Below are 23,328 nucleotides of genomic sequence, written 5' to 3' on the forward strand. Positions count from 1 at the left end.
GACTACGAGGAGACGTATTCTCCGGTAATGGACGTTATAACGTTCCGCTACCTTGTCAGTTTGGTAGTTTCTGAAAAACTTGACATGCAGCTTATGGATGTGGTTACATCATATCTCTATAGGGATCTAGATTCAGAGATATATATGAAAGTTCCAGATGGACTTCAGTTACCCAAATCAAGTGGCTCTAAACCACGGAGCGCGTTTTCAATAAGACTAAAATGCTCACTATATGTATTAAAATAATCAGGACGGATGTGGTATACCCATCTAAGTGACTACTTGATTGGGAAGGGATATACTAATAATGAAATATGTTTATGCGTGTTCATTAAAAGAACAAGTTCCAGATTTGCAATCGTAGCAGTTTATGTCGATGACATGAACCTAAATGGAACTCTAGATGAGTTAAAGGAAACTGCTAAATATTTGAAATCGAATTTGAGATGAAAGATCTTGGGAAGACACGGTTTTGTCTCGGTTTAGAACTCGAGCACCGTAGTGATGGGATTTTAATCCATCAGTCTGCATATACTCAGAAAATCCTAAGGCGCTTTAATGAAGATAAAGCAAAGTCTGTGAGTACTCCCATGATCGGTCGTAGTCTTGAGCCCGGAAAAGATCTGTTTCATCCAACGGATGAGGACGAAGAATCATTAGAGGCTGAAGTACCCTATTTAAGTGCAATAGGCGCATTACTGTACTTAGCTCAATGCACAAGACCGGGCATCTCCTTCGTAGTGAACTTGTTAGCTCGACATAGCTCTGCGCCAACACGCCATCATTGGATTGGTGTAAAGACAATTTTTCGATACTTAAGAGGTACGATTGATATGGGCCTATTCTTTCCCTACAGAGAGAAAAGGAATGACGAAAATTTGGGATCGGACCCTAAGAGCCAAAAAGCCACCGTCCAAGAGTTGGCCACTGGCCATGTTGCGGCCACCAGCACCGCCGCCGTCCATGGTGGCTAGCGTCTTCCTACTCCCCTCCATCAAAACGACAACAATGTTTTGATGGGTTTTGCTGATGCAGGGTACCTCTCTGACCCTCACAAAGGTCGCTCCCAAACGGGTTATGTCTTTACCATGGGAAGCACTGCGATATCTTGGAAGTCTACAAAATAGACCCTTGTTGCTACTTCCTCTAATCATGCAGAGATTATTGCTCTACATGAAACTGTACGTTAATGCATATGGCTAAGGTCTGTAATTAGACATATTCAAGGAAGTTGTGGTTTGAAGTCTACCACGGATGAACCTACATGCATTTATGAGGATAATGCTGCTTGTATTGAGCAAATGAAGTTAGGTTTCATCAAGCGCGACAACACCAAGCATATATCGCCTAAGTTCTTCTATAATCAGCAACAACAAACGCTTCTAAAGATTGAAGTGAATCAAATCCAATCAGGGGGAGATATCGACATCATGGGGAGTTATGATGTCTACATGTTTGATCTCGAAGAGCGAAGGACGTGTTGTACTCTTTTTCTCCTCCTAAAGTTTGTTTTTGTCCCACAGGATTTTTCACTCGAGCAAGGTTTTTAACGAGGCAACTGATGACGCGTCACCACCAAGTTTGAGCGGCACAAGGGGGAGTGTTGAAGGAAAATCGACTTTGTGTGCCTAATCAAACTAGGATTAGTTTCATGGTTGTAATAGGAGAGAAAGTTCTAGAATTCCTAGTCATATTTGATTATTCGGAATAGTATTCCTTGTAACATTAGAACATATACTTTGTAATCCCTATATATAGGGCTCCTATTCTCAATAATAAAACACAATTCTCTCATCAATCTCTCTCAATTCTATTATTCTTAAACATGATCTAATTAATTCTACCATTTGTATCAGCCCCTTTTATTTATTTTTTTATCAAATCTCATTGATTGAGAAATGCACCTCTCAAAGCTGATCGAATAGCCTCTATAGGGTACTACTCACTACTGTAGAAAACCCTAGTATGATCACACGGTAAACATGAAATGTACTGTTACAATGATACACTCGATCCAACTGCAAATGCAGCATATAATGCTTTCAATATGTTTTCAAAATTGAATAATACATATTTTATCACCTTGTATCGGCTCTTTTGGGGTAAATAAGCACAAAACTAGAAACATCAGCGACAGCTTTTGTCCTCATTATTCTTAATAAGAACATAGGAGTTCAATATTGCCATACAATATTCTTCTTATTTGGAAGCATAGTCCATCTACCAAGTTTCGGCGATGGAGTTGCAAAAGATCCCATTATCTCGATGAGAACTACCCACAAAAATGCTCTCCATTTCTTCTCTTTATCTTTCTTCACTTCTCTCTTTGCTTATGGCTGCTTGGATTTGTTCCAGAGTTTTCCCCTTTGTTTCAGGTACAAAGAAAATCACAAAAACTATAGCTAAAGCATTGATTGCTGCATACAGAATGAAGGTACCTGCAAATCATGTGAAGTTAGCTTCGTCTACTATGATGTTACATCTTCATGATATCATAAGCAAGGAAAATGATTCAATTTACCATAGGTGCTCCAACTCATAAGGAAGTTGAAAGTGTAGGAACACAACCATGCACCAAACCAGTTCACTAGCGTGGCTAAGCTTCCGGCCTGCCCTTTAATATTTATAGGGAATATCTGCAGCACATAGCAGTTACTTTAGATAGGTCACATTATCAAACCATGGATGAATAATTGAGTAAATCTTGTGAATCATTTGTACCTCAGACATAATAATCCAAGGTACTGCTCCCATTCCAATTGAAAAGGCTCCTATAAAGATCTGAAACCAGAAACTAACTGTTAATAAAGAGTAAAACTACAGTAAAAAAAATGAGAACTTCAATTACCAAAAAGACCAATCTGTGACAGAGAATATGTTTTGACAAGCTAGGCAGATGAACTTACCAGTATGCCAGTTACAGCAAGTACGGGAGCAACATTGAGAGCCAATTCTTGAGCCTGGTTCAGAAAGAGCTTTATTGTCATTATACTATCGGATAAAACCTAAAACTATAGATATTAAGGTCAATGTTTGAGGATCACCGTGAGAAAGAATGCAATTGCAGTCACTACACAGCCAAGTAGCAATCCTGATGCAGAACTCTAGAATGAAGTGGAAAGTGTTAAAACTTTTTAACGTGAAAAAGAATCTCAAAAAATTCTCAGAACCAAAACTTTTGTGCACTGCTTTACCAAAATCAGAGGCTTTCGTCCAGCTTTATCCATTATGGATGCACCAATGCCAGTTACCACAACCTGTAAAACATAACAGCATCAGGTTACTACTAATGGAAACAAATTAAGAGATTGTAAGTGTGCTGTCGAAGAACTAATTTAAACCTGGAGAATAGCATAGGTTATAGTTCCAACAGTGGAAGAAAATCCTGAGAAAATTTAAATAGAAGATTTAGATTTCGGTTGTAGAACACGGCTACTTGCTTCAGGCTAGCAGTTCAGATCATTAAAGTAATTTATATTACCTGCTTGCTCAAAAATATCGCTGACATAAAAACAAACGCCATTGATTCCTCCCAGTTGTTGAAAGACCATCAAGCCAACTGCTATCTAATACAATAGAATTGACAGCAAAGGAGAGTGAACTCAAAGATAAAGAATGCTCAAACTGATCTCACAAATGAAGGGAGAAACTATTACCAAGACTGAGGGCAAGTATCTCCTTTGAAACAAATCTAGCAATTTGGCTTTAGGGAGACTGTCAATAGTTGCTATATATTCCTGTCAATGAAGGGACATGGTATTTCATCAGATATATGATCTTCCAAATGCTCTATGATATGGTCAATGAAGAGATGAATTTCAGGAATTTGAAATAAAAACCTTGATTTCTGCTGCTTCAAGAGATACGTCAGCATCTTTCCCGCGAAGTTTCTGTAGTGCAACTTCAAAATCTCTGTGGCGTCCTGTCTTTGCCTGCACCCATGATGAGGTATGTCTTTATTTTGCGTGCATGAAACCATGCATGAAAATTAAGAGAGAGAAAAAATCACAAACAATTTAAGAAAATAGAAGTAGTTTCTCACCAACCATCTTGGAGACTCGGGAATGAAAAAGAGACCAAAAAGGGTCACAGCACACGGAATTAGTCCTGCAATTATTCACTGCACAAATGAGCCCTCTGTTGCTGTATTAGACAGCATAGGGTATTCTAATTTCTAACTAACAAGCACAGTTTGTCTAAGAAATTTACCTATTAGTGCTAAAGCCCTCCAACTTACTACAATCCCAATTATGAAGGAGACAGAGACTCCAGAAACAATCATTAACTGTGACACAGATAACGAAAGAAAGAGCATTAAGGGAAATTCAAAATAATAAGAAATGATCCAAATCCCTCTAGTTTGTTATTGAAATTATCTAATATTGTTAATAACCATTTTCATTTCTCGTCAACTGTTTACCTGATTTAAAGCAGTTAGTCTTCCTCGAAGATTTTTGGGTGCAATTTCAGAAATGAAAACAGGTACCTTGTCATCCATCCAATATTTCATCAAACTGTGTTAATAACGTATATTCACATAGCATCTTTAAGGTACTTCCTCAGCGTCAAATTAAATTCCATTATAGTGTGGTCTCATAATCTAAAATTACAGAGGATGGCGAAAACTCACAACATATGAAAAAGCTCCCATTCCATATCCAGTTGCCAATCTCCCAATGTCAAGAGCCCAAGCACCCTTAAATAGCAGTCAGATGTGAAACATGAATAAGGTCACATATGTGAGGAGAAATTTGCTCAGTAGGGTACAAACACATGCAGAATACTAACCTCAGCAAAGTAAATAGCAAGCCAACCTGCAACGCAGAAAGCACAGGACATTCTCAAGGCCTGCATACAATGTTGCAGTAAAGATATTGTTAGGTAGTGATTATCAAGGAAACAGTTCGGAATGAGTGGCAACATAGTTCCCAATTCATACCCCTTTTCGACCAACAAAATCGGTGATGGGTCCAATTGTGATAGCACCTATCATTGCACCAAATGTGAGAATGGAGCCAAACACTGAGTACTGCATAATGAAGAGAGAAGAAACTTCAGTTTGGAACTCTTCAAGATCAAAATTAGAAGTTGTTAACTGAAAAGTTACTTGCAATGGCTCAGCAGCCATGAACCACTCAAATGACAAGTGCCCACAGTGCAAAATCTCAGTCACACTCCAGCAGCAATAAAAGCATATATACATACTGAAAAATAAGTGCTCTAATCATTTGCATACCTCCGACACTGATAAATTGAGATCTTCCGTGATGGCAGACTGAGTAGGCGATGAATAACCCACCTGGAAGCCAACCAGACAATCTAAGAAGAGAATTCTGCTTATACATAGATCACAGCTTTCATGATGAACCAATGAAAAGTTAAATAAATATGCAGACTAGCACTTACACAGCATCCGAATTCATAAGAGCCGCAAACTGCGACAAATGTGCTCAGGTAAACCATCCATTGATCCTCTTTGCTGCTTCCATGACCAGATCCCTCTCCAGTACCCTTCATGAGTGGCTCCCTTATGTTCTCCTGCACAACATTCTCCACATCCTCATTGATCGCCATGCTTCCCGATTTATACAACTCTCACGACGTATCTGAATCTCTAAAAGAGGCAAAGAGAAGATTCAAAGAGATGACTTCAGTGAGCAAAAAAGTATGAGATTATGGAAGCCAAGGAATCATTATCCTCTTTATAGACAAACAGACATACACAGAGAACACATCATTGCAGTGTATGAATAATCCAAACTTTTCTACTGAAGGTACATATTCTAGACCTGTAAGTTTGATCTACAATGAATGACAGTTACTGATATTAATGAAACAGGGAATTCTGCTGTTCTCAATCAGTAAAAACTTACCTGCTCAAGTTTGCTACGTAATACTTGCATAATTGCTGTGGTGGATAAATCTTTGTCGTTTGATTCCAAATAAAATAAGAAAACAGATTCAAACTTTCACGGAAGCACTGCTGAATGAGAATAAAGGATTAAAGAAAAGATGGGATTCTCTTCTATGCGTTTGAAGAGTCATAGGCTTGGTTAAAGTCAAACAATATCAAAACAAGAGAACCCATAAATTCCTTTGTGCCCCTTAATTTCATTGGAGGAATTAATTTTCGGGTCGATTAATTGCTCACGGAAAGCTAAGACAAAGCTGGATTTCTTAAAATTCCATCCACATTTCCCTTTCCGTCCCTTTCTAATGTGCAGTGAATATGCGTTGGGTTTGCCATATTAGCTTTAGCAGAGCAAGTTCTAAATAATGGCAAACTTCCTATAACAGAGGCGCTTAGGCACAGAAACTGTCTTAAGAATACTAATCACTCATTAAATATCTGACATGTTATGTCATCGGACAAATCATTTCTGATCGAGGATCAAACATGATGCTATCCAATCCACACACACACCTGGATATACCAGGCTGGGATATAACATGTATATTAGTACTTATACTTTTCACTCTGTGTCAATCATTGAAGTGTACCTACCATTCCTTAGCTACTTTTTTTTTAATAAAAAATAAAATAAAATAAAAAAATCAAAGGTTTCACTCCTGCTCTCGTGGTGACTTAGACTCATTACTTCGTACATAGATAGTGGATGCTCTAACCACTGAGCTAACACCTACTGCAAACTTTGATGTTTGTTAAAGCTCAGTTTTGGGATTTACAAGAACGAACCAGAAAACATATTCAACTGTACGATAGTTGTTTTATCATGATCAAAGTTACTTCCTTACATGAAACAGACGATAACTGACGGATTTGTTGAGCAGACTACTAGACTTGGAACTTGGAATTAAATAGGATATTTTTATTGTGAATTTCCTCTTTCTGGCAAGGTCAGATACCCAGGCTACAAGTAGGATAGAAACCCAAATCAAGTAAATTGACAGAGTTACACATCTATGATCACGATGTTAGATTCGCAGTATTGAAGATAGTCTTTAGTCCACTTGGGTCACCTAAACGAACTCGAAAAAAAAGACTGAAACAGTGATTGTTTGAAAAGGAGAGCTCGTAATCACGCACGTGGTGGAATAAACTGGCCATACAGATACAGAGACAGAGCTCTAACCCCAGAATTAAAGTAGTGCATGGCCAGCTCTGAGACTATTCAATGTTAACTAGAAGCCATTTGAGACCCTATCAAATATTAGAAAATAGAATGATAGACATGAGACCCTACCAGCCTTCTCCTCCGCGTTGTTTTTGTCCCAACGGCCCTAATCAACGTGTATACCTACCAGCCAGTCGATATTTTAAACAGTCAAGATCGAATACGAAAGGTTCACATCTCAGTAAAATATGCAGCAAAGAATGGCATCAAATTTCAAGAAAATTCACTCCAGAAAAATGTTGTGCATCTATCTATCTAAATCACGTCCAAATATGGTACAAATGTGATATTGACATTGACATCGACAAGTCTGATCGCAAAAAATGTGGAACTTGAACTATTCTGCCTAAAAGAATCAACCCTAATCATACATCTAATTTATCTTTACAGTGGGAAGTTTGATACAAGCTTAGAAACAATACAATCAAAACCAACAAACAAATTGGGTGAGCATACCAATTAGTGGAAATTCTCTGTCAAAGAGTCAATACTCATCTCTTGCCAGAGTCACCTCCCTTCTGTTGTTGAACCTGAACTTTCTCCGTCTCCCTTATGGTCGCGAGGAAGGCTACTTTCAAATGTGTAAGTCTGGAAGCCTCCTGTACTAGAGAGCTGAATTGAGCCACTGCTACTGTATCTTTCTATATCATCAATCTCGGCCACAAGGGGAATTGGTCTTTCCGGGATTGAGGGAACTGACAAGTCTGTTTCCAACATTTTTACAACCTGATCCATTGTTGGTCTAGCATACAACTGTGGATGAGAACAAAGAACGGCAACCAATACATACTTCTCTAAAACTTCAGGTGGACCCTTCTCTGGCATATCTTCAATGACATCCAGCGCTTTTCCTTCTCGCACCATGGACCATGCCCAATCCGTCACAAGTGACGGCTGCTCATCATTGTTCACATGGAGTGCTTTCTTTCCACTCAAAAGCTCAAGCATCACAACACCAAAGCTATAAACATCACTTTTCTCCGTCAACTGCCCATACAATGCATACTCTGGAGCGAGATAACCCATCGTTCCAGCCACCCTAGTGCTCAAATGCGTCATTCCCTCAGGCGTAAACTTTGCCAGTCCAAAATCCGCCACTTTGGCCTCAAAATCCTCATCCAAAAGTATGTTATTTGCTTTAATATCCCTATGAATGATGGACGGCTGAGCCCCGTCATGCAAATAAGCCAACCCCCTCGCAGTCCCTAGCGCAATCCTTTGCCGAATTGGCCAACTGAGCTTGTTCTCAAAAGTTCCAAACAAATGGTCATGGAGACTCCCATTCTTCATCAAATCACACACAATGATCCTCTGGTGACCTACCAAATGCGTCGTCGCAGTACAATAACCTCTCAAAGCAACAAGATTCACATGCCTAACGCTCGCAATCACCTCAACCTCGTGAGCGAAATTCGCATCACCGGCAGCAGAGCAATTCTTGAACCTCTTCAATGCAACTTCAGAGCCATCAGCCAGAGTGCCCTTGTACACATTCCCATATCCTCCCCTCCCGATTATATTATCTCTAGAGAAATTCTTAGTAGCCTTGCTAATCTCTTCGAATGTGAACTTAACCAAAGTAGTACTCCCACTAATGGACTCTAATGCATTACCCAAACCCGACTCAATTCTATCATTAGCAGCCTTTCGCCTCTTGTTGAATATATAGTCTTCGTACTTGTGCCATGAGAACCAAATCCCACCGATTAAAACCAACAACCCGAAACCACAAGCAACCAACACAATCAAAATCAGAGTCCTTGTCTTCTTACCGGAGCTGGCCGTGGTGAAATCGAGCTGAAAGAAGCACTTGGCGTTGCCGTGATCGGTCGGGCCGTACGGATTGGCGAACGCGGCGGCGTAAATGGACGGGTAGGCGGTGCAGCCGGAGACGTTGCCGATGGATTCTCCGGTCAAATAGGTGGCGGAGAGGCTGGAGAGGCTGGTGGTGCAGGCGGCGCAGGGGGAGTTGTTCTCGAGCGACTGGTTGCAGTTGGAAACGACGTCGCGTAGGGCGGTCTGGCCGACGAGGTCCTCGAATTGGGCCTTGGTGGTGATGTTCATGCAGCCCTGGGAGATCCAGGAGGTGTCGAAGCCGCAGGTGGAGCGAATGTCGAAGCCGGCGACGAATTGGTCGGCGAGGGTTTGGTAGGCGGACCAGCAGGAGTCGGAGGCGTTGGGCGGGGGGAGGAAGTTGCCGGTGAGCTGGAGGTAGTGAGAATCGACGAGGCGGAGGCCTTGGAGGATGTACTGGCACTCCATGTTCTGGTTCATTTGGGGGCGCTTGGAGCCCGGGTCGAACTGCTGCAGGATCGTGAAGTTGAGCGGGCACGGAACGGTGACGTTTTGCTGGGAGAGAACTGGAGCTGACAAGGATAGTAAAGCGAGTAGTAAGAGGAAGAGGGGGGTGTGGGATGACATGGTAGAGAGTGGGGATTAGGGTTTCATGGAGAATTGCGGGGGGGGAGATGGAGGTGGAGAAGTTGAAGTGGTATGGTGAGTGAGAGAGAGAGAACTAGTCCACGCCAGGCGGTTTGACGGTTGAAAGGAAGAAGAAAGTGAAAAAGGTCAGGTTTTTAGTTGGGGTACCTGTCAGGTAGCTTCCTGCGCCTACTGGATCTTGTACTGGCCCATTTCTTTTTGTCACTTTTTTGAGTCTGTGTCTGTTTAGAGGCCCAAATCCAAACTCTCGTACGACGCGACGGGAGGTCGGACGATTTTTCGGAGTTGTAGGACGGTCGGACAATCTTTTGGACCTCTAGGGGTGTGTTTGGTATGGCTGTGCTTTGAAGAAAAGCTGGTTTTTTCTTATTTTTGAAAATAAGTGGCTGAAAAGCAAAGCAGCTGAGTGTTTGGTAAACTGGCTTTTTATAAGTGCTGTCAGTGGCAAAAGCAGTGGCAAAGTATTTGGTAAACTCAAACTGGCTTGTGCTTTTTATTTGTGAAATGACCAATTTGGACATGAAAGAATTTTTGCTTAATTATGTGGTTATATAATGTAGTTGCATTGCTCTTGTTTCTTTTTTTTTTCTTTTCCCTTTCCTGTGAAGAACTTGAACGATTAGTAACCTTTAGAATTTACATATAAAATCTTTGGTGGTTAACCACCTCCATTCCATTACCCGGGGAATGTAACATTTCTTATTTGATGCTATACATAACTAGCACAGAATACTTGTGCTTCTACATCAAGCTCAAACCAAGGATCAAAACTAAAAACTATAAAATAAAAGATCATCACGAGTCCAGTAACATTGGTTTCCCACTTTGGAAACAAAGCTCAAAATTGGCAAAATCAGTATCATCTAGCTTCATTTCACCACATGACAAGTAAGACAACTTGAGCATCAATCAACTTCCTTTGCTGATGTGATCTATACTCCATATAACGCTATGTGAAACTTACTCTAAAGTGATATATTTCAAGATCATAGCAGAGGTACAATGATCTCCGCAACATGAACAATATCATTCAATAATTCACTTGAGCACTTATTGACAATTCACTTAAATTTCAGCATAGTAACATCTTATTGACAATTCTTTTCCACGAATCCGCCTGCAATTGGTTCCTCCAATCCCCTGCATCCATTGCAGGATCTCCACCGTGAGGAGGACTCCCATCGTTGCTATCCATGAACCTTACCAAGCAACAATTTGTCAAACAAAACAATAGATATTCAATATCAAGTTGCTAAACTCATAAGTTCATGAATTCAATTACGCAAAATCAAAGCCTGAAATTCACATGGAATCGAAAACCCAACAAAGTTCATGGACAAGCCAAGCAAGAAAATCACACACAAGTTGCTAACTTTGATGAATCATAGATGATTTTTTATTCTGAAAACTTATCCATTTGATCTAAACTTTAATGGATCATACACAAGTTGATAACTTTGATGGAACATGGTGATTTTTTATTCTGAAAACATTCACACTAACACATTTTACTAATTTGATCTGCCACACGATATTGATTAAGTAGCTAGCTCTGAATACTATGATTCTTTCTTTATTTTACACAACTTACTAATTAACCCATGATGTTAAGAAGGGGTTGGTAAGTTGATTACAGTGGTCTTGATCTTGGTCATCATGTTGATGCTGTTGGTGATTCCCCGTGACCCAATTCCACTATATTTATATACCCTGTCATTTATCACAAAACTCTATGTTAATATATGATGCAATGCAAGCAAACTAGACTACTTTGCTGGGTGTAATTCTGAAGAGATAGCTCACCTGAAATAAAAAGTGATCTGGACCACGAGCAGGCGTAAACTGGGTGGAAGTCTAGAAACTGGAAACTGGGTATTCCAGATAAAACTTGCAGACTATTAAGAAAATGGATATGAACCATCAGCAATCATAAATCTTTGAAAAAAAACATTTGACAAGATAAAGCTACAAAAGACTCCGGCTTCCATCTCGTCAAATCCCACTTGTTCATCTATTCTCATTACAAAACAAAATTTAACCAAATTCTCAATTCTCAATTCTGAAAACAAAACTTGTTCATCTATTTCCAATTCTCCAATAAATATACAAACTTGTTCATCTATTCCCATCACAAAACAAAACCCAAAATTTTATCAAATCCAATCCACCAAAAATTTCAGGTTTTCGGGACAAAGAGAAATGAAATCAAACCCTTGAAATCAAAATCACTAACAAAACCTCTTACCGAACTCAATGTGACCACCGGGGAGAACGAAGATGGAGGAACGACGTCTTAAGAGCACCGAGAGAGAGAGAGAGAGAGAGAGAGTTGACGGAGAAGACGGAGAGTTGAGGAAGAGAACTAGAGAAGGGGCGTCTCATTGGTAGGGGTGGAGGTTGGGTCGTGTAATTACATCAAATTCATAAGGGTACCCATTGGTATTTTGAAAAGTTCATTTATTCGCTACAGTGGCCGCACGGCTTTTAGAAGCCAGAAGCAGCCTCCTGCCTGCTTCCGCTTTTCCTCTCAGAAAGCCAGGGCTTCCAATAAAAGCAGGTTGTTAGAGAGTTTACCAAACACCAAATTGGGCTTTGCTTATAAGCACGGGAGCTAAAAAGCTCCCCCCCCCCCCCCCAAACATAGCCTCGATCATCTCGTAAAATCTTATTACGTGTGCAATTTTTAGACGAGAAAAGTTAGGGTGTTGTACGACAACAAGCAGGATTATGGTAGTTGTACACTTTTGATACTTTTGAGTTGTGATTAGCTGGATAGACATATCATGTGTTATGACTACAGTAATGAATACTTTTGTTGTCAAACTCAATTTTCTCGTCTCTATTTTCATTTGTGTAAACCAATGATTACGGTTATTGATTGTTATCATTTTAATTTTAACTTGCTACGTTTGTAGATAACAGATGATCAAGTTGTATTTATTTTAGTAAATTTGTTATATAAATGATCCTTGTTGATACACATTTGGTCAGCAATGTAATCCTTGTGAATTTCCCATGGCGTAGTTCGTTGCCGTTTTTTCACACCACCCCTTTGTTTTAATCTTGGTATACTTCAATTCAATTTATCTTCTTTTTATCTTTTGTCTCATTCAATTCAATTTGGTATTTGGACAAAGTGTCACATTTAAAACATTTCACCATACTCAAGTAGAAAATATATCATGTTTAAAAAAAGGGAAAATGTGGAGAGAGATGCATGTACAAGTAACAAGTTGAGTCTAGAAGAAGCATCTTCAAAAGACTATTTTTTATGCCATAGAGTTCGTTATAATCTACTGTTACATATATAATATTAGATTGAATCTAGAGTCCCCAAATTCCAAAACAAACTATAATGCCACTATGGAGTAGATATACAGTATTATTGACCAAAAATATAAAGAAAAGAAAATAAAGTTAATAATTCAACATCTGTGTGCCTAACATATTCTACATCACGATTATAATGGCCGTTAGGGACATGTCATTGTCTATTATTTCTAACTGTCACTAAGAACATGAACCAATCCTAATGTTAGTGTTTGGACATGAGGCAATACAGGTTCTGATGAGAGGCTTGTTGGTCTGTAACTGGGCTCATATTAATTTCCAAAGTCAGTAATAGTATTGCCTCTCATCTTGTTCGCAAAAGCTTAAGCACTAGCGTAGGATGATAGTTGATCTACTCGAGTTATGTGAAAATTTTCAAGTCATATCTTTAAATTCTTCTCAAGTGGCTTAAATAATCTGACTAAACTCAAGTCCCGCATTTAGACGAGTCCTTTTGAACTGTCTTTAGGGTCAAATCGTGTTCTCTCGAGACCAAATTCTCCATCAATATTATCCAAAGAAGAGGGCAAGAGGTGCACCTGGGTGATGATCATGTGGTATTGCCAAGTTTTAGTTCCGTCAATAGGGTCACGACATTTTGGTGGAAGTGATCATATTGAAAATGAAAAAAAAATATTTTAGTCCAGCGAGGACTCAAATAAGTCATGGACACGTGGTGATTCAGAAGTATGCAATAACTTTCTTGTTATTGAAATTAAATTTGGTTGAAGAACAAAAATGAAAACTAGTGGGAGAAAACATAAAAATAAGGTGTACCAACTGCTAAGCAAATGGTGGAATTCAACTAGAAACCTCTTTTTAATCATTTAGAATGAAATTTTTCCCGCTTTAACATCATCGGTGAACGAACCCATATCCAGAATTCCAAATACACCAAATTCAAGTACCAAAGTGATTCCATCCATGGAGTCCAAGTTAGGGACTTGGATACAGCCGCAAAGCGCGACACAATTTCCTTGTCTTGTGTGTGGTGGTCATCAACCTCAGCTTTGGGGTTCATCCTCCGGCAGAGGGCTAATCTCTCTGCTATCGTTCCAATTTTATTGGATGTCCTATAAAATTGGAACGATAGCACAGTATACGCTTAGCCCGCAACCCAGCTAACATTTTTGTTCTCCTCCCACTCGGTGTTGCCCTCCCCGTTGAGCTTTCTGCGGGAATCTCTTTTTCTGTTTGGTCTTTCATGTTCAATCAAGTAATGGTTCTGCTGGGGACTGAGATCAAACTGTGTACAGTTTAGGGTTTTAGCTCATTAGCAAAGCTAGATTTTCATGAGAACATGTTCTGTTGTGTTTGCTTGAAACAATATTGTAGCTACACGAAGATCTTTGATTAGTCTACTTTTCAATCCGTGCATGTCTGCTTTTTGGATCATGTTTTAAGTTTAGATATGAAATGGGGTGGAGATCGGCTTATTGGTTGTGTTTAATTTTATAAGCTTTCTTGCTTAAATCCCAGAACACCAAACCAACTTGGACATGATTTGCCATGATAATATCTCTCCAAATCTCTAGTAAGGTACTGGATACATCTTTTGGCAATTGAAGAAATATTGTAGGCTTAAATTAGGATATCAAAACAAAGACTTTTCCGAAGAAGTAACAGGGTGTGTAAAGATCATCCACGCGCGCAAGGAATGACCGTCAGCACAAGAGGATTCGCCTGTGATCAAGGATGGAGAGTGGGGTTGCCACCTTTGGGGAGTTTGCTCTATTGAAACTTCGTACTTCAACCTTACTACATCACTAACAGCTTGCAGCCTCATTCCCATTTTCTGAAGCTCTCTTTCACCTTATAAACCAAACCACCCACCCAACTTGGCTCAAGAGAATCATCTCGGCATGATATGTGGACCTGGGTTTCTGCTAAACTAGTAATTTCATCAGCAATCATTTCATCTTATGCTTCTGATTGCCTCAATATGTAGACCAAGAAGTAAACCATAACCCATATATATGAAATGCCAATGCATATCTGATGGATTGATATCATATCATTTCCCCACAAGTTGATTATTGCGTGCGAGTTAATTCACTGTGCATCACATAAAGGAATTTATGCCAACTTGTACACGAAAACTGTGACATGCAATTCCTTCTCATACAAGAAACACATCAGAACAGCAATTAATATTTGTGGCACAAAACCATTAATATTGGAGGTCAAATATAAGTTAAGAGGGTTTTCTGCTATACTTTCTATTTGATAATTTGAAATTCATGGGTCTAAACTGATTTTATGTTTCATTTGTTAAACAATAGACAAGATCTGGCTTCTTATCTTAAGACTTAAGCTACAGTATCAAGATTTGGTTGACATTCTTGTTAGTTTATACAAAGAAGGTTAATTTCAGGATTAACGGAATAATAGTATGATGCAATGATTTAACAATTCAAAAAAGCTTAATCGTTTACGTTAACAAAATGACTACAATATATTGTTATATTTACTCACTTCAATTATTAGAAAGCGTGATTTTATTTTAGGGGCTGTGATCACTTACCCAATTTTAGACAGAAAATTGCCCACTTACTCCACCAAGAGTTATTTAACCCCATTTACCCAATCTAACAGTGTTTGACAGTATTACCCTCATTTTAATTAATAAATTACATTAATCTCTCTCTCTCGCTCCATCCCTCCCTCCCTCACGCTCACGGCCCAGAACCTCAATGCCTGGTGATGATCCTCGTCGCCTCGATGCCCGGTGATGATCCGCTTCGCCGTCGTCTCCTGTCACAAAAACCAAACCTCCTTCACTTCTCTGATGGTGGCGATGTCGAGGCCTTCGGAATCCGACTGAAACTCTGTCTCTGTCAGAACCGATTGGCGGAGCAGTACAGCCCGGTGATGATCCTCGTCGCCGTTGTCTCCGGTCACGAAAACCAAACCTCCTTCACTTCTCTAATGGTGGTGATGTCGAGGCCTTCGGAATCCGACTGAAACTCTGTCTCTGTCAGATCCGATTGGCGGAGCAGTACAGCAATCGGAGCAACCATCTCGGTGCCGCGACGCTGTCGGAGCCAGCCGGTCATTCGGACCGCTACCTCCTTTGGCGCGGTCAAGTATGGAGGCCGCGCATTCTGCTTCTCTCAGATTGGTGAATGGCTGCGTGGCACTACTGTTATGGTTTCTTCTCTAGCGGCTGGCGTTCGAGGTGGTCATGCCTTCTGGTGTTGCGCGTCTCAAGGTGATGGCATGGATTATTTTGACCTGCTACTCTGGGATTGGTGTTGATGAGTTGTAATGTAACTGTGAGGTTTGTTTGATGGTCTACTGGGGGCAGTAGACACATTATTGGCCCCCAGTAGACTTTGATATGAGGGACAGGGATCACTATAATGTGGTGTTTTGATAAGTTACCTGTTGTTTTTTGTGTATTAAAGTCAAATTATCTGTGAATCCTACAAAATGGTGCATTTTTGGTGGTCTATTGGGGGGCAGTAGAGACATTGAACTTTGTATTGGGGGGCAATAATATGATTATTGGGGGGCAATAATATGGTTACTGGTGACCGGATTCCGGTCATCGGTTGTCGGATTCCGGTGACCAGTCGCCGGAGTCCAGTCACAGGTCGTCTGAGTCGGCGACCGGCCATTGGTCACCGGAGCACAGCAAGGTGGAGGATGACTTATCTCTCTAAGTGAGAAAGAAGGAGAGGGCAAAAAAGTCCCAAAAATAAATAAAAAAGAATTAATTGGGTAAAGGGGAAATAATCCCTTAGAGTGTTTTGGGTAAATAAGGTTAAAAAACAGTTGGTGAAGCAAGTGGGCAATTTTTAACCTAAAATCGGGTAAATGATCATTTCCCCTTTTAACTCAACAATCAGAATGTCACAATCCATGAACCTTAAGACTTTAGTCACATTGCTATTTTTGAAGTTCAGTCACTTTTTCTTACGTCTCTTCTCGTAAAACATGTCCTAATTAAAGGCCTAAACTTCATTCTCACAGTGTTAAGTCCCAAATTTACGTACTTTCACATAGGTTTAGCTAGGATGCTTCAGAACCCAATAGTTATTTCTAATTATACTTTTACAACGTCAACTAATGGTGCTTAATTACTTGGTAAATAATTCTAATGATCTATGAAGTCCAAAACAAAAAGAGAAGCAAGGAAAAAGTGAGTTGGTGGTGACACTTTAAAGAAGGTGGGATTGAATTCTACCACCTACCACTAACACAAATCTAAAGCATAATGCGGAGATTATTTCCTTGACCTATATATCGATTGTTGATTGGTTGCAATCGATAATCTTAAGATGCAAGTTATGGACTGTAAAGTACATGATTTGTGTATACCTAACTGTATTTATGTAATTAATATGCGAAATAATCATGTAAGAGAAACTAAAATTGAATTATAAGAATGTCCATAATCATTCCCATAATCTAATTCCGTGCGTGAGGGTTTTGTTTTATGCTTTGCATATTATCTGATTACATGATTTACATCCACAATGATTAATTATCAAGCAATCAACTAGCTATCTAGCTAGCTAGTTAAATAACGGTTTCTTCTGGGGTTTTAATAAGTTTTAAAAAGAAAAAACTATCACGATACCGAGAAGAATGAAAATGAACCAATTCATCCGTAGTATGAAACAATTAGAGAAGAAGTTCAAAAGTGTAAGTTTCAGCTTGCTTTGCATGTTTAGTTTAAACGTCCTTAAACGTATCAAACCCTAGGCTTTTTCTGGCGATTCGCTCAATGCCTTGAGTTTCTTTAATTTTTTGGGCAGCTTCTCGCTCTCCCTACACCGCAATATGTGGTATAATACAGAAAAAAGTAAAATACATTTATAGTGGTTTAATACTACAATGCTCAAACAAAAATTTAATGAGGATGATTACATTCACTCCCCCATATTTTCATCCGTTTAACTATTAATATATAGGGGAAATGAGCATTTACTCAATTTTGGAGTTAATTAACCCCACTTGCCCAAACACTCTAAAAGATTGTTCACTTATCCAAACACTCTAAGAGATTATTTCCTTAATACCCAATTAATTATTTTTTTATTCTTTTTTATTTATTTTTGAGACTTTTTTGCCCTATCATTTTTTCTCACTTAGAGAGAGAAGTCATTGAAGACCTTGCCGGATTTCGGTGACCAATGGTCGGCCGCCGACTCCGGCGACCGGTGACGGAATCTCGAATCTGGCTACCGAACTGGTGACCAGATTCTTGTGTCTGAATTTATTGCCCCCTAATAATATCCAGTAACCATATTATTGCCCCCCCCCCCCCCCCCAATAATCATATTATTGCCCCCAATAATAATATTATAGCCTCCCCATAATCATATTATTACCTCCCCATAGTTATATTATTCCCCCCAATAATCATATTATTACCCTCTAATAATCATATTATTGCTCTCAAGTGAATTGTATAAACACCCAAAGCAAAAAAAAACACATCTCTCCAAATGCGTTGTTGTCTATACGAAACTTAAAGAGGACTACTTCCCACCATTTCAAATCCCTAATCATTTCCCCTTTTTCTCTCATTCTTTGGCCAGTTCGCCGACCAACCCCCTGCAAACCATCAATGGCAGAAGACGAGACCGCCGCAACAACACCACCTCAGATGGAAGAAGAACAGGAGGCAACAACCGTGCAACCACCGAGGGAAGAAGAAGAGGAGGACGCATCCCTGATCCAACCCGAATCCGGAGAAGAAAACGCATTCCGACACAGCAACTATCCAAGCCGTATCGGAAGAAGAGAACATGCAACCACATATCGGAGAAGAAGAGGAACCACCGGTGGCTGAAGAAGACGACGCAGCCACTACCCGATCCGAATCCGGTGAAGAGAACGCAGTCAGTCCAACCCCGACACCGACCACATCCACCGCCGCCACCACCACCGCAGCCCCTCCCCGAAGTCGCAGAAGCGTGAGCGGCGCGAGTCGACGGTGGAGGACGACAGAAGGTGGTTGAGTGAGAGAGAGAGAGAGAGAGAGAGAGAGAGAGAGAGAGAGAGAGAGAGAGAGAGAGAGAGAGAGAGAGAGAGAGTATGAGGGCAATACTGTCAATAGATATTAGATTAGGTAAATGAGGTTAAAAAACTCTTAGTGGAACAAGTGTGCAATTTTTAGACTAAAATTAGGTAAGTGGTCACGGTCCCTATATAATTGCTAGTAACACTAGGCCCTTTTTTGTCAATAACATTTTAGTCATCGAAAAATAAAAGAATAAAAAAATCTGCGTACCGTAGTCATGATCATCATATAAGGCATCGACATTTAGCAATTGATTACTAATTAATTAGATGTCCTTAATTCTACGTCTGTATCTCTATAATTACAAGTCATTTTATACTTGAGATAAAGCAAACGACGGTAGCCTACCAGCTTATGATCCAAGTCTTCATCAAGACATGTCTTCCTTGCATGTATATTTATAATGATTACAATCAAATACTAATAATAATTACACTTGGTTTTCATTTCTTAGTGTTTTATATATGGTGGTGACACGTTTGAAGGATAAGGAGTTTCTTTGTGATTGTGTTTTAATTCCATCAAAGGTCATAAGTGAGAACCCTACTCAATTGTGTTCATTTGAATTGACTATGAGCTAGTCTTATACAAAGGGTAGCATCACTCCATAATTCAATAGGAATAAATGGTCAAATTTGATACAATAAAAACGATAAAGATTATGCATATTGGCATTACAATAATCGATTATAATGTATTACACTCTAAGCCCTAATCCAGTTTCTTGTTTACTAAATAAAAATGACTACTTGAACTAGTTACATCAGTTCGAGTCTATCGTGTGAAAAAAAAAATTCTATCATGTAAGGATGAAGATAGAAATATGTAGTTCATAACCACAAGATGAAAGTGTTTATGGTATTTTTCACTTACCATATAAGTTAGTTCAATCACAATAGTTCTTAAAAAAAAAAAAAGTGAGTGAGGGAGAGTAATTCAATCAAACTAGTTAATTTGATATAGTCTTCGCAATGTTTAGCGAAACTTTTATGCGGTGCAAATTCAAATTCATACAGTATAAAGAATTCTTATACAATGGATTTGTCTAAAGATACATATGTTAGTAAATTAATACTTAAACTAGATAATCAATAATTTAAAAGATTTGAATTCAAAACCCGATTCCATATTCTACAAGAAGAGAGTTTTTCACGTGACGTTCAGATCATTACGGGTACCGCCCCACTAAAAATTTTCTCCTTCAGTCAATCGCAATTTCGCCAAGTAAAATAGTAAAATCCCAAGTGTCAAATTCCACGTGCCAGAATCTTATCCAACACACGTATATCCCTAAAGAAGACCAAAGGAAAACTAGGTTTTGACCCCTAAATCCCACGGCACACGGCCGGACCAAACTAATCTTGTTGTCTTCTTTCATTTAGGTAAGCGGGACCCAACTACATTTATACACTTCAATGACTTCATAAATACACACTCCACATAGACAACGGAAACAGAATTGAATTTATATATTTCCTCCAGATTTTTTTTTTTTTTTTTTTGAGAATAATTTTCGAAACCGATATAAAAAGGAAAATCAAGAGGGGTTTTGTGAATAGTTTCCCGGGGAACATTGAAAAGGGGGTCACAGTTGGAAGCGGTAGAGTAATTCAGGATCAAAGTCCAACTATTTTCATTCTTCTTCCTCCTCCCAAATCTTTCTTTATACGTACTCTGTTTTGCTGTGTATGAAAAATACCTGAGAAACCTTCACTCTCCAGTGTTTATGGTACGCTCAATATATATCTCCAAGCTTTTTAATTTTTCCTCTTGTATAATTGGTATTGGGTTTTTGTTTTTACATCAAAGGCTTGTATTTTTGTGCTTCTGGGTTTGTCCCTTCTTTATCTGCATGTGATATGCTTATCTTCTCTGGTTTTATGGATTTTTCACTTTCATGGTGTGAGTTCTTTGTTAATGGGTTTCTTCTAGTTCTCGATTTGTTTATTCATGGTTTGGTTTTTTCACCCATAGATATCTGGTCTTTTTTAATAGGTTGTGATCCTTGAGATATGAGGGAGAAGGTTGATACTTGTTCTCCCGTTGGAGTTCTTGAGGACTTCTTTAGGAGCTCAGATTCTGAAAGCTCTACCAAGGAGCCCAATCTGGACTTTGAAATCACCCAAAAATCAAAGGCAAATTCCAGGTGGTATGGACTTGTTCAATTGCTGAGAACAAAATCCAAGAGGTCTTTGGCCCCAATGCATCCTCTGTGGAAACTCTCAAAGAAAATGAGCAGTAGTATGAGGGAGATTATAACGCCAAAACTCGAGTCAGATTCCGAATACCCTTTCAAGTCACCATGGAAGAACTTCTCCCTTCATGAGCTCCAAGCTGCAACAAAGAATTTCAGCCAAGGTTTGTAGTGTGCTTCAAATTTCACATTTACATTATTATTGCCTATTCGATTTTGGAAAATTGGGTAGTAATTTGAGTTTGTTTGCTTGCTTGATTTTGGTGTAGAAAATATGATCGGAAAAGGGGGTTATGCTGAGGTTTACAAGGGTTGTTTATCAAATGGGCAATTTGTGGCAATCAAACGGCTAACCAGGGGAACGCCGGAGGAGATCACCGGCGACTTTTTATCGGAGATTGGAATCATGGGACATGTGAATCATCCCAATACTGCAAAGTTGATTGGTTATGGAGTTGAAGGAGGGATGCACTTGGTTCTTGAATTGTCTCCACAAGGAAGCTTAGCTTCTGTGCTTTATGGTTAGTCCATAGTAATTTTTTATGTAATTGTTCTAATTTAGCAGATGGTTAAATTATCCGTGTTTAACTGTTTACTGATGGATTTATTTATTTTTATAGGTTCAAAGGTGAAGCTTAAGTGGGAGGTCAGGTACAAAATTGCATTAGGTGCGGCTAAGGGTTTACAGTATCTTCATGAGGGTTGTCAGAGGAGGATTATCCACAGAGATATTAAGGCTGCAAATATTTTGCTCACTGAGGAATTCGAGGCCAAGGTACCGCTTTTGAACTTTATACTTTGTAGCTTGAAAATAATTTTGAATGCCTTTGTTGAATGAGTTACTTTTATACAGATCTGTGACTTTGGTCTTGCAAAATGGCTGCCAGAGAGTTGGACTCACCACACCATTTCAAAATTTGAAGGCACATTCGGGTATAGAACCTCTGTTCCTTCCTCATCCTCACTTATCAGTTAAAAACTTTTAACTAGCCTTAATCCTAATTTCATGGTGTTATCGGAATTCATTCACAGCTACCTTGCTCCTGAGTTCCTATTGCATGGTATAGTAGATGAAAAAACTGATGTTTTTGCCTTTGGTGTGCTGCTGTTGGAACTAGTCACCGGGCGCCGAGCTCTAGATTACTCCCAACAAAGCCTTGTTTTGTGGGTATGTAGCTGAAGTTCGTTCCCTACTTAAATCTTCACAAGTGAGCATATGTTGCGTCTATTCATTGATTTTAGTATTCATCATAATAATCCGAATTTTCTACTCTATTAGGCAAAGCCCTTGCTGAAGAAGAATGAAATCAAAGGCTTGGTTGATCCTTCCCTAGCCAATGACTACAACCCTCTACAGATGAATCTCGTTTTGTTGGCTGCTTCGTTGTGCATACAACGATCCTCAATACGACGGCCTAGTATGAATCAGGTATATTCTGTTTCCTACATTAACCAAAAGCTTGATTTTGAAGCTTGGTACAACTAGAATAGTACTTAAACAAACTAACAAAGGTTCCTATGCAGGTGTTACTACTTCTGAATGGCGATCTTTGCTGCTTGAAGTACATGAAGAAAAGCCGAATGCCATTTTTCCGAAAGGCATTTCGAGAAGACATCGTCAACAACATCGAAGACCCTTAACACGCAACATCTTAACCAGCATTTTCCAGCCGGGTTCACAACGAAGGAATTGGACATGGAAAGGGGAAATTAATATGATCCCCAACCTAAGAGTTGATTTCAGGGAACAACAGGAAATGTTGTTTTCCAATCCATGTACATAATAGACTCCTATACAAAAATTACAATCAAAGAAAAGTATATGAGTAAGTTATTAGTTATTACTGTAAGCACAAGCTTAAGCTAAGCCAGGGTTGGTATTTTTGCTATAGTGATATACGTATGACTAAATATCAAGTTCATATTATTCATTTAATGACTCGTGTTGCACTCATCTTAGTTTTTCAAAAACTCAACTTAATTAAGCGAATTTGTGTCCAGTAAATCGAGTCCGAGACATGCTCATGATAAATAACCTGCTCCAATATTATGGCAAATTAAGAGCTCATTGTGAAATTTTTCATAATGATACATTGAAGTTTTTTTTTTTTTTTTTAAATATCGAGGGAGGTTAGCATTTGTTAGCAACATACACACTTATGGAGGGTGTCCCAATAGAGCCGGATTATTCC

The 23,328-nt window shown here is 39.2% G+C and overlaps 3 protein-coding genes and 1 long non-coding RNA gene across 10 annotated transcripts; 1 reads left to right on the forward strand and 3 right to left on the reverse strand.

Moving 5' to 3' along the window:
- Positions 1-1,976: 1,976 nt before the first annotated feature.
- LOC112173931 (sugar transporter ERD6-like 7) lies at positions 1,977-6,222 on the reverse strand. 4 transcript variants are annotated; one of them, XM_040509468.1, is made up of 20 exons: positions 5,874-6,222; positions 5,723-5,789; positions 5,407-5,606; positions 5,237-5,299; positions 4,940-5,029; positions 4,789-4,848; positions 4,631-4,696; positions 4,421-4,486; positions 4,210-4,285; positions 4,043-4,107; positions 3,840-3,932; positions 3,657-3,737; positions 3,482-3,566; positions 3,342-3,385; positions 3,195-3,257; positions 3,045-3,104; positions 2,907-2,960; positions 2,722-2,781; positions 2,522-2,636; positions 1,977-2,438 (listed from the first exon to the last, which is right to left on the reverse strand). In XM_040509468.1, the coding sequence occupies exons 3-20, from the start codon at positions 5,572-5,574 to the stop codon at positions 2,305-2,307; spliced, it is 1,443 nt and encodes a 480-aa protein (XP_040365402.1). In that variant the 5' UTR covers positions 5,575-5,606; positions 5,723-5,789; positions 5,874-6,222; the 3' UTR covers positions 1,977-2,304. The 4 variants fall into 4 exon arrangements, with proteins under 4 accessions (XP_040365402.1, XP_040365401.1, XP_024167383.1 ...); XM_040509467.1 differs by having other exon boundaries at positions 5,407-5,614; positions 5,874-6,221; XM_024311615.2 differs by lacking the exon at positions 5,723-5,789 and having other exon boundaries at positions 5,407-5,614.
- Positions 6,223-7,358: 1,136 nt separating this feature from the next.
- LOC112172027 (probable LRR receptor-like serine/threonine-protein kinase RKF3) lies at positions 7,359-9,754 on the reverse strand. The gene has a single exon (XM_024309182.2). The coding sequence runs from the start codon at positions 9,555-9,557 to the stop codon at positions 7,644-7,646; it is 1,914 nt and encodes a 637-aa protein (XP_024164950.1). The 5' UTR covers positions 9,558-9,754; the 3' UTR covers positions 7,359-7,643.
- Positions 9,755-10,219: 465 nt separating this feature from the next.
- Positions 10,220-12,143, reverse strand: LOC112172893. Of its 3 annotated transcripts, none has more exons than XR_005801885.1 (4): positions 11,824-12,143; positions 11,382-11,473; positions 11,213-11,288; positions 10,220-10,777 (listed from the first exon to the last, which is right to left on the reverse strand). It is a non-coding gene; the product is annotated as an uncharacterized LOC112172893 (long non-coding RNA). The 3 variants fall into 3 exon arrangements; XR_002925392.2 differs by having other exon boundaries at positions 11,170-11,288; XR_002925393.2 differs by having other exon boundaries at positions 11,170-11,288; positions 11,382-11,465; positions 11,824-12,142.
- An 8,298-nt stretch (positions 12,144-20,441) lies between these two features.
- LOC112171853 (receptor-like cytosolic serine/threonine-protein kinase RBK2) lies at positions 20,442-23,067 on the forward strand. 2 transcript variants are annotated; one of them, XM_024308969.2, is made up of 8 exons: positions 20,442-20,671; positions 20,938-21,300; positions 21,406-21,657; positions 21,757-21,911; positions 21,990-22,069; positions 22,169-22,304; positions 22,416-22,565; positions 22,661-23,067. In XM_024308969.2, the coding sequence occupies exons 2-8, from the start codon at positions 20,955-20,957 to the stop codon at positions 22,775-22,777; spliced, it is 1,236 nt and encodes a 411-aa protein (XP_024164737.1). In that variant the 5' UTR covers positions 20,442-20,671; positions 20,938-20,954; the 3' UTR covers positions 22,778-23,067. The 2 variants fall into 2 exon arrangements, with proteins under 2 accessions (XP_024164737.1, XP_024164738.1); XM_024308970.2 differs by lacking the exon at positions 20,442-20,671 and adding an exon at positions 20,822-20,844.
- Positions 23,068-23,328: the final 261 nt, after the last annotated feature.

The sequence above is a fragment of the Rosa chinensis genome, chromosome 6, assembly GCF_002994745.2.
Source record: "Rosa chinensis cultivar Old Blush chromosome 6, RchiOBHm-V2, whole genome shotgun sequence".
In the NCBI taxonomy this organism is placed as follows: domain Eukaryota; kingdom Viridiplantae; phylum Streptophyta; class Magnoliopsida; order Rosales; family Rosaceae; genus Rosa; species Rosa chinensis.

Excerpts from the sequence above, each read along its gene's own strand:
- LOC112172027 (XM_024309182.2), bottom strand. The coding sequence starts at position 9,557 with ATGTCATCCCACACCCCCCTCTTCCTCTTACTACTCGCTTTACTATCC.
- LOC112173931 (XM_024311615.2), bottom strand. The coding sequence starts at position 5,574 with ATGGCGATCAATGAGGATGTGGAGAATGTTGTGCAGGAGAACATAAGG. Across the intron at positions 3,258-3,341 it reads TAACCTATGCTATTCTCCAG|GTTGTGGTAACTGGCATTGG; the intron begins GTTTAAATTAGT and ends TATGTTTTACAG. Across the intron at positions 2,637-2,721 it reads CTTGGATTATTATGTCTGAG|ATATTCCCTATAAATATTAA; the intron begins GTACAAATGATT and ends TATGTGCTGCAG.
- LOC112171853 (XM_024308969.2), top strand. The coding sequence starts at position 20,955 with ATGAGGGAGAAGGTTGATACTTGTTCTCCCGTTGGAGTTCTTGAGGAC. Across the intron at positions 21,912-21,989 it reads CTGAGGAATTCGAGGCCAAG|ATCTGTGACTTTGGTCTTGC; the intron begins GTACCGCTTTTG and ends ACTTTTATACAG. Across the intron at positions 22,566-22,660 it reads GACGGCCTAGTATGAATCAG|GTGTTACTACTTCTGAATGG; the intron begins GTATATTCTGTT and ends GTTCCTATGCAG.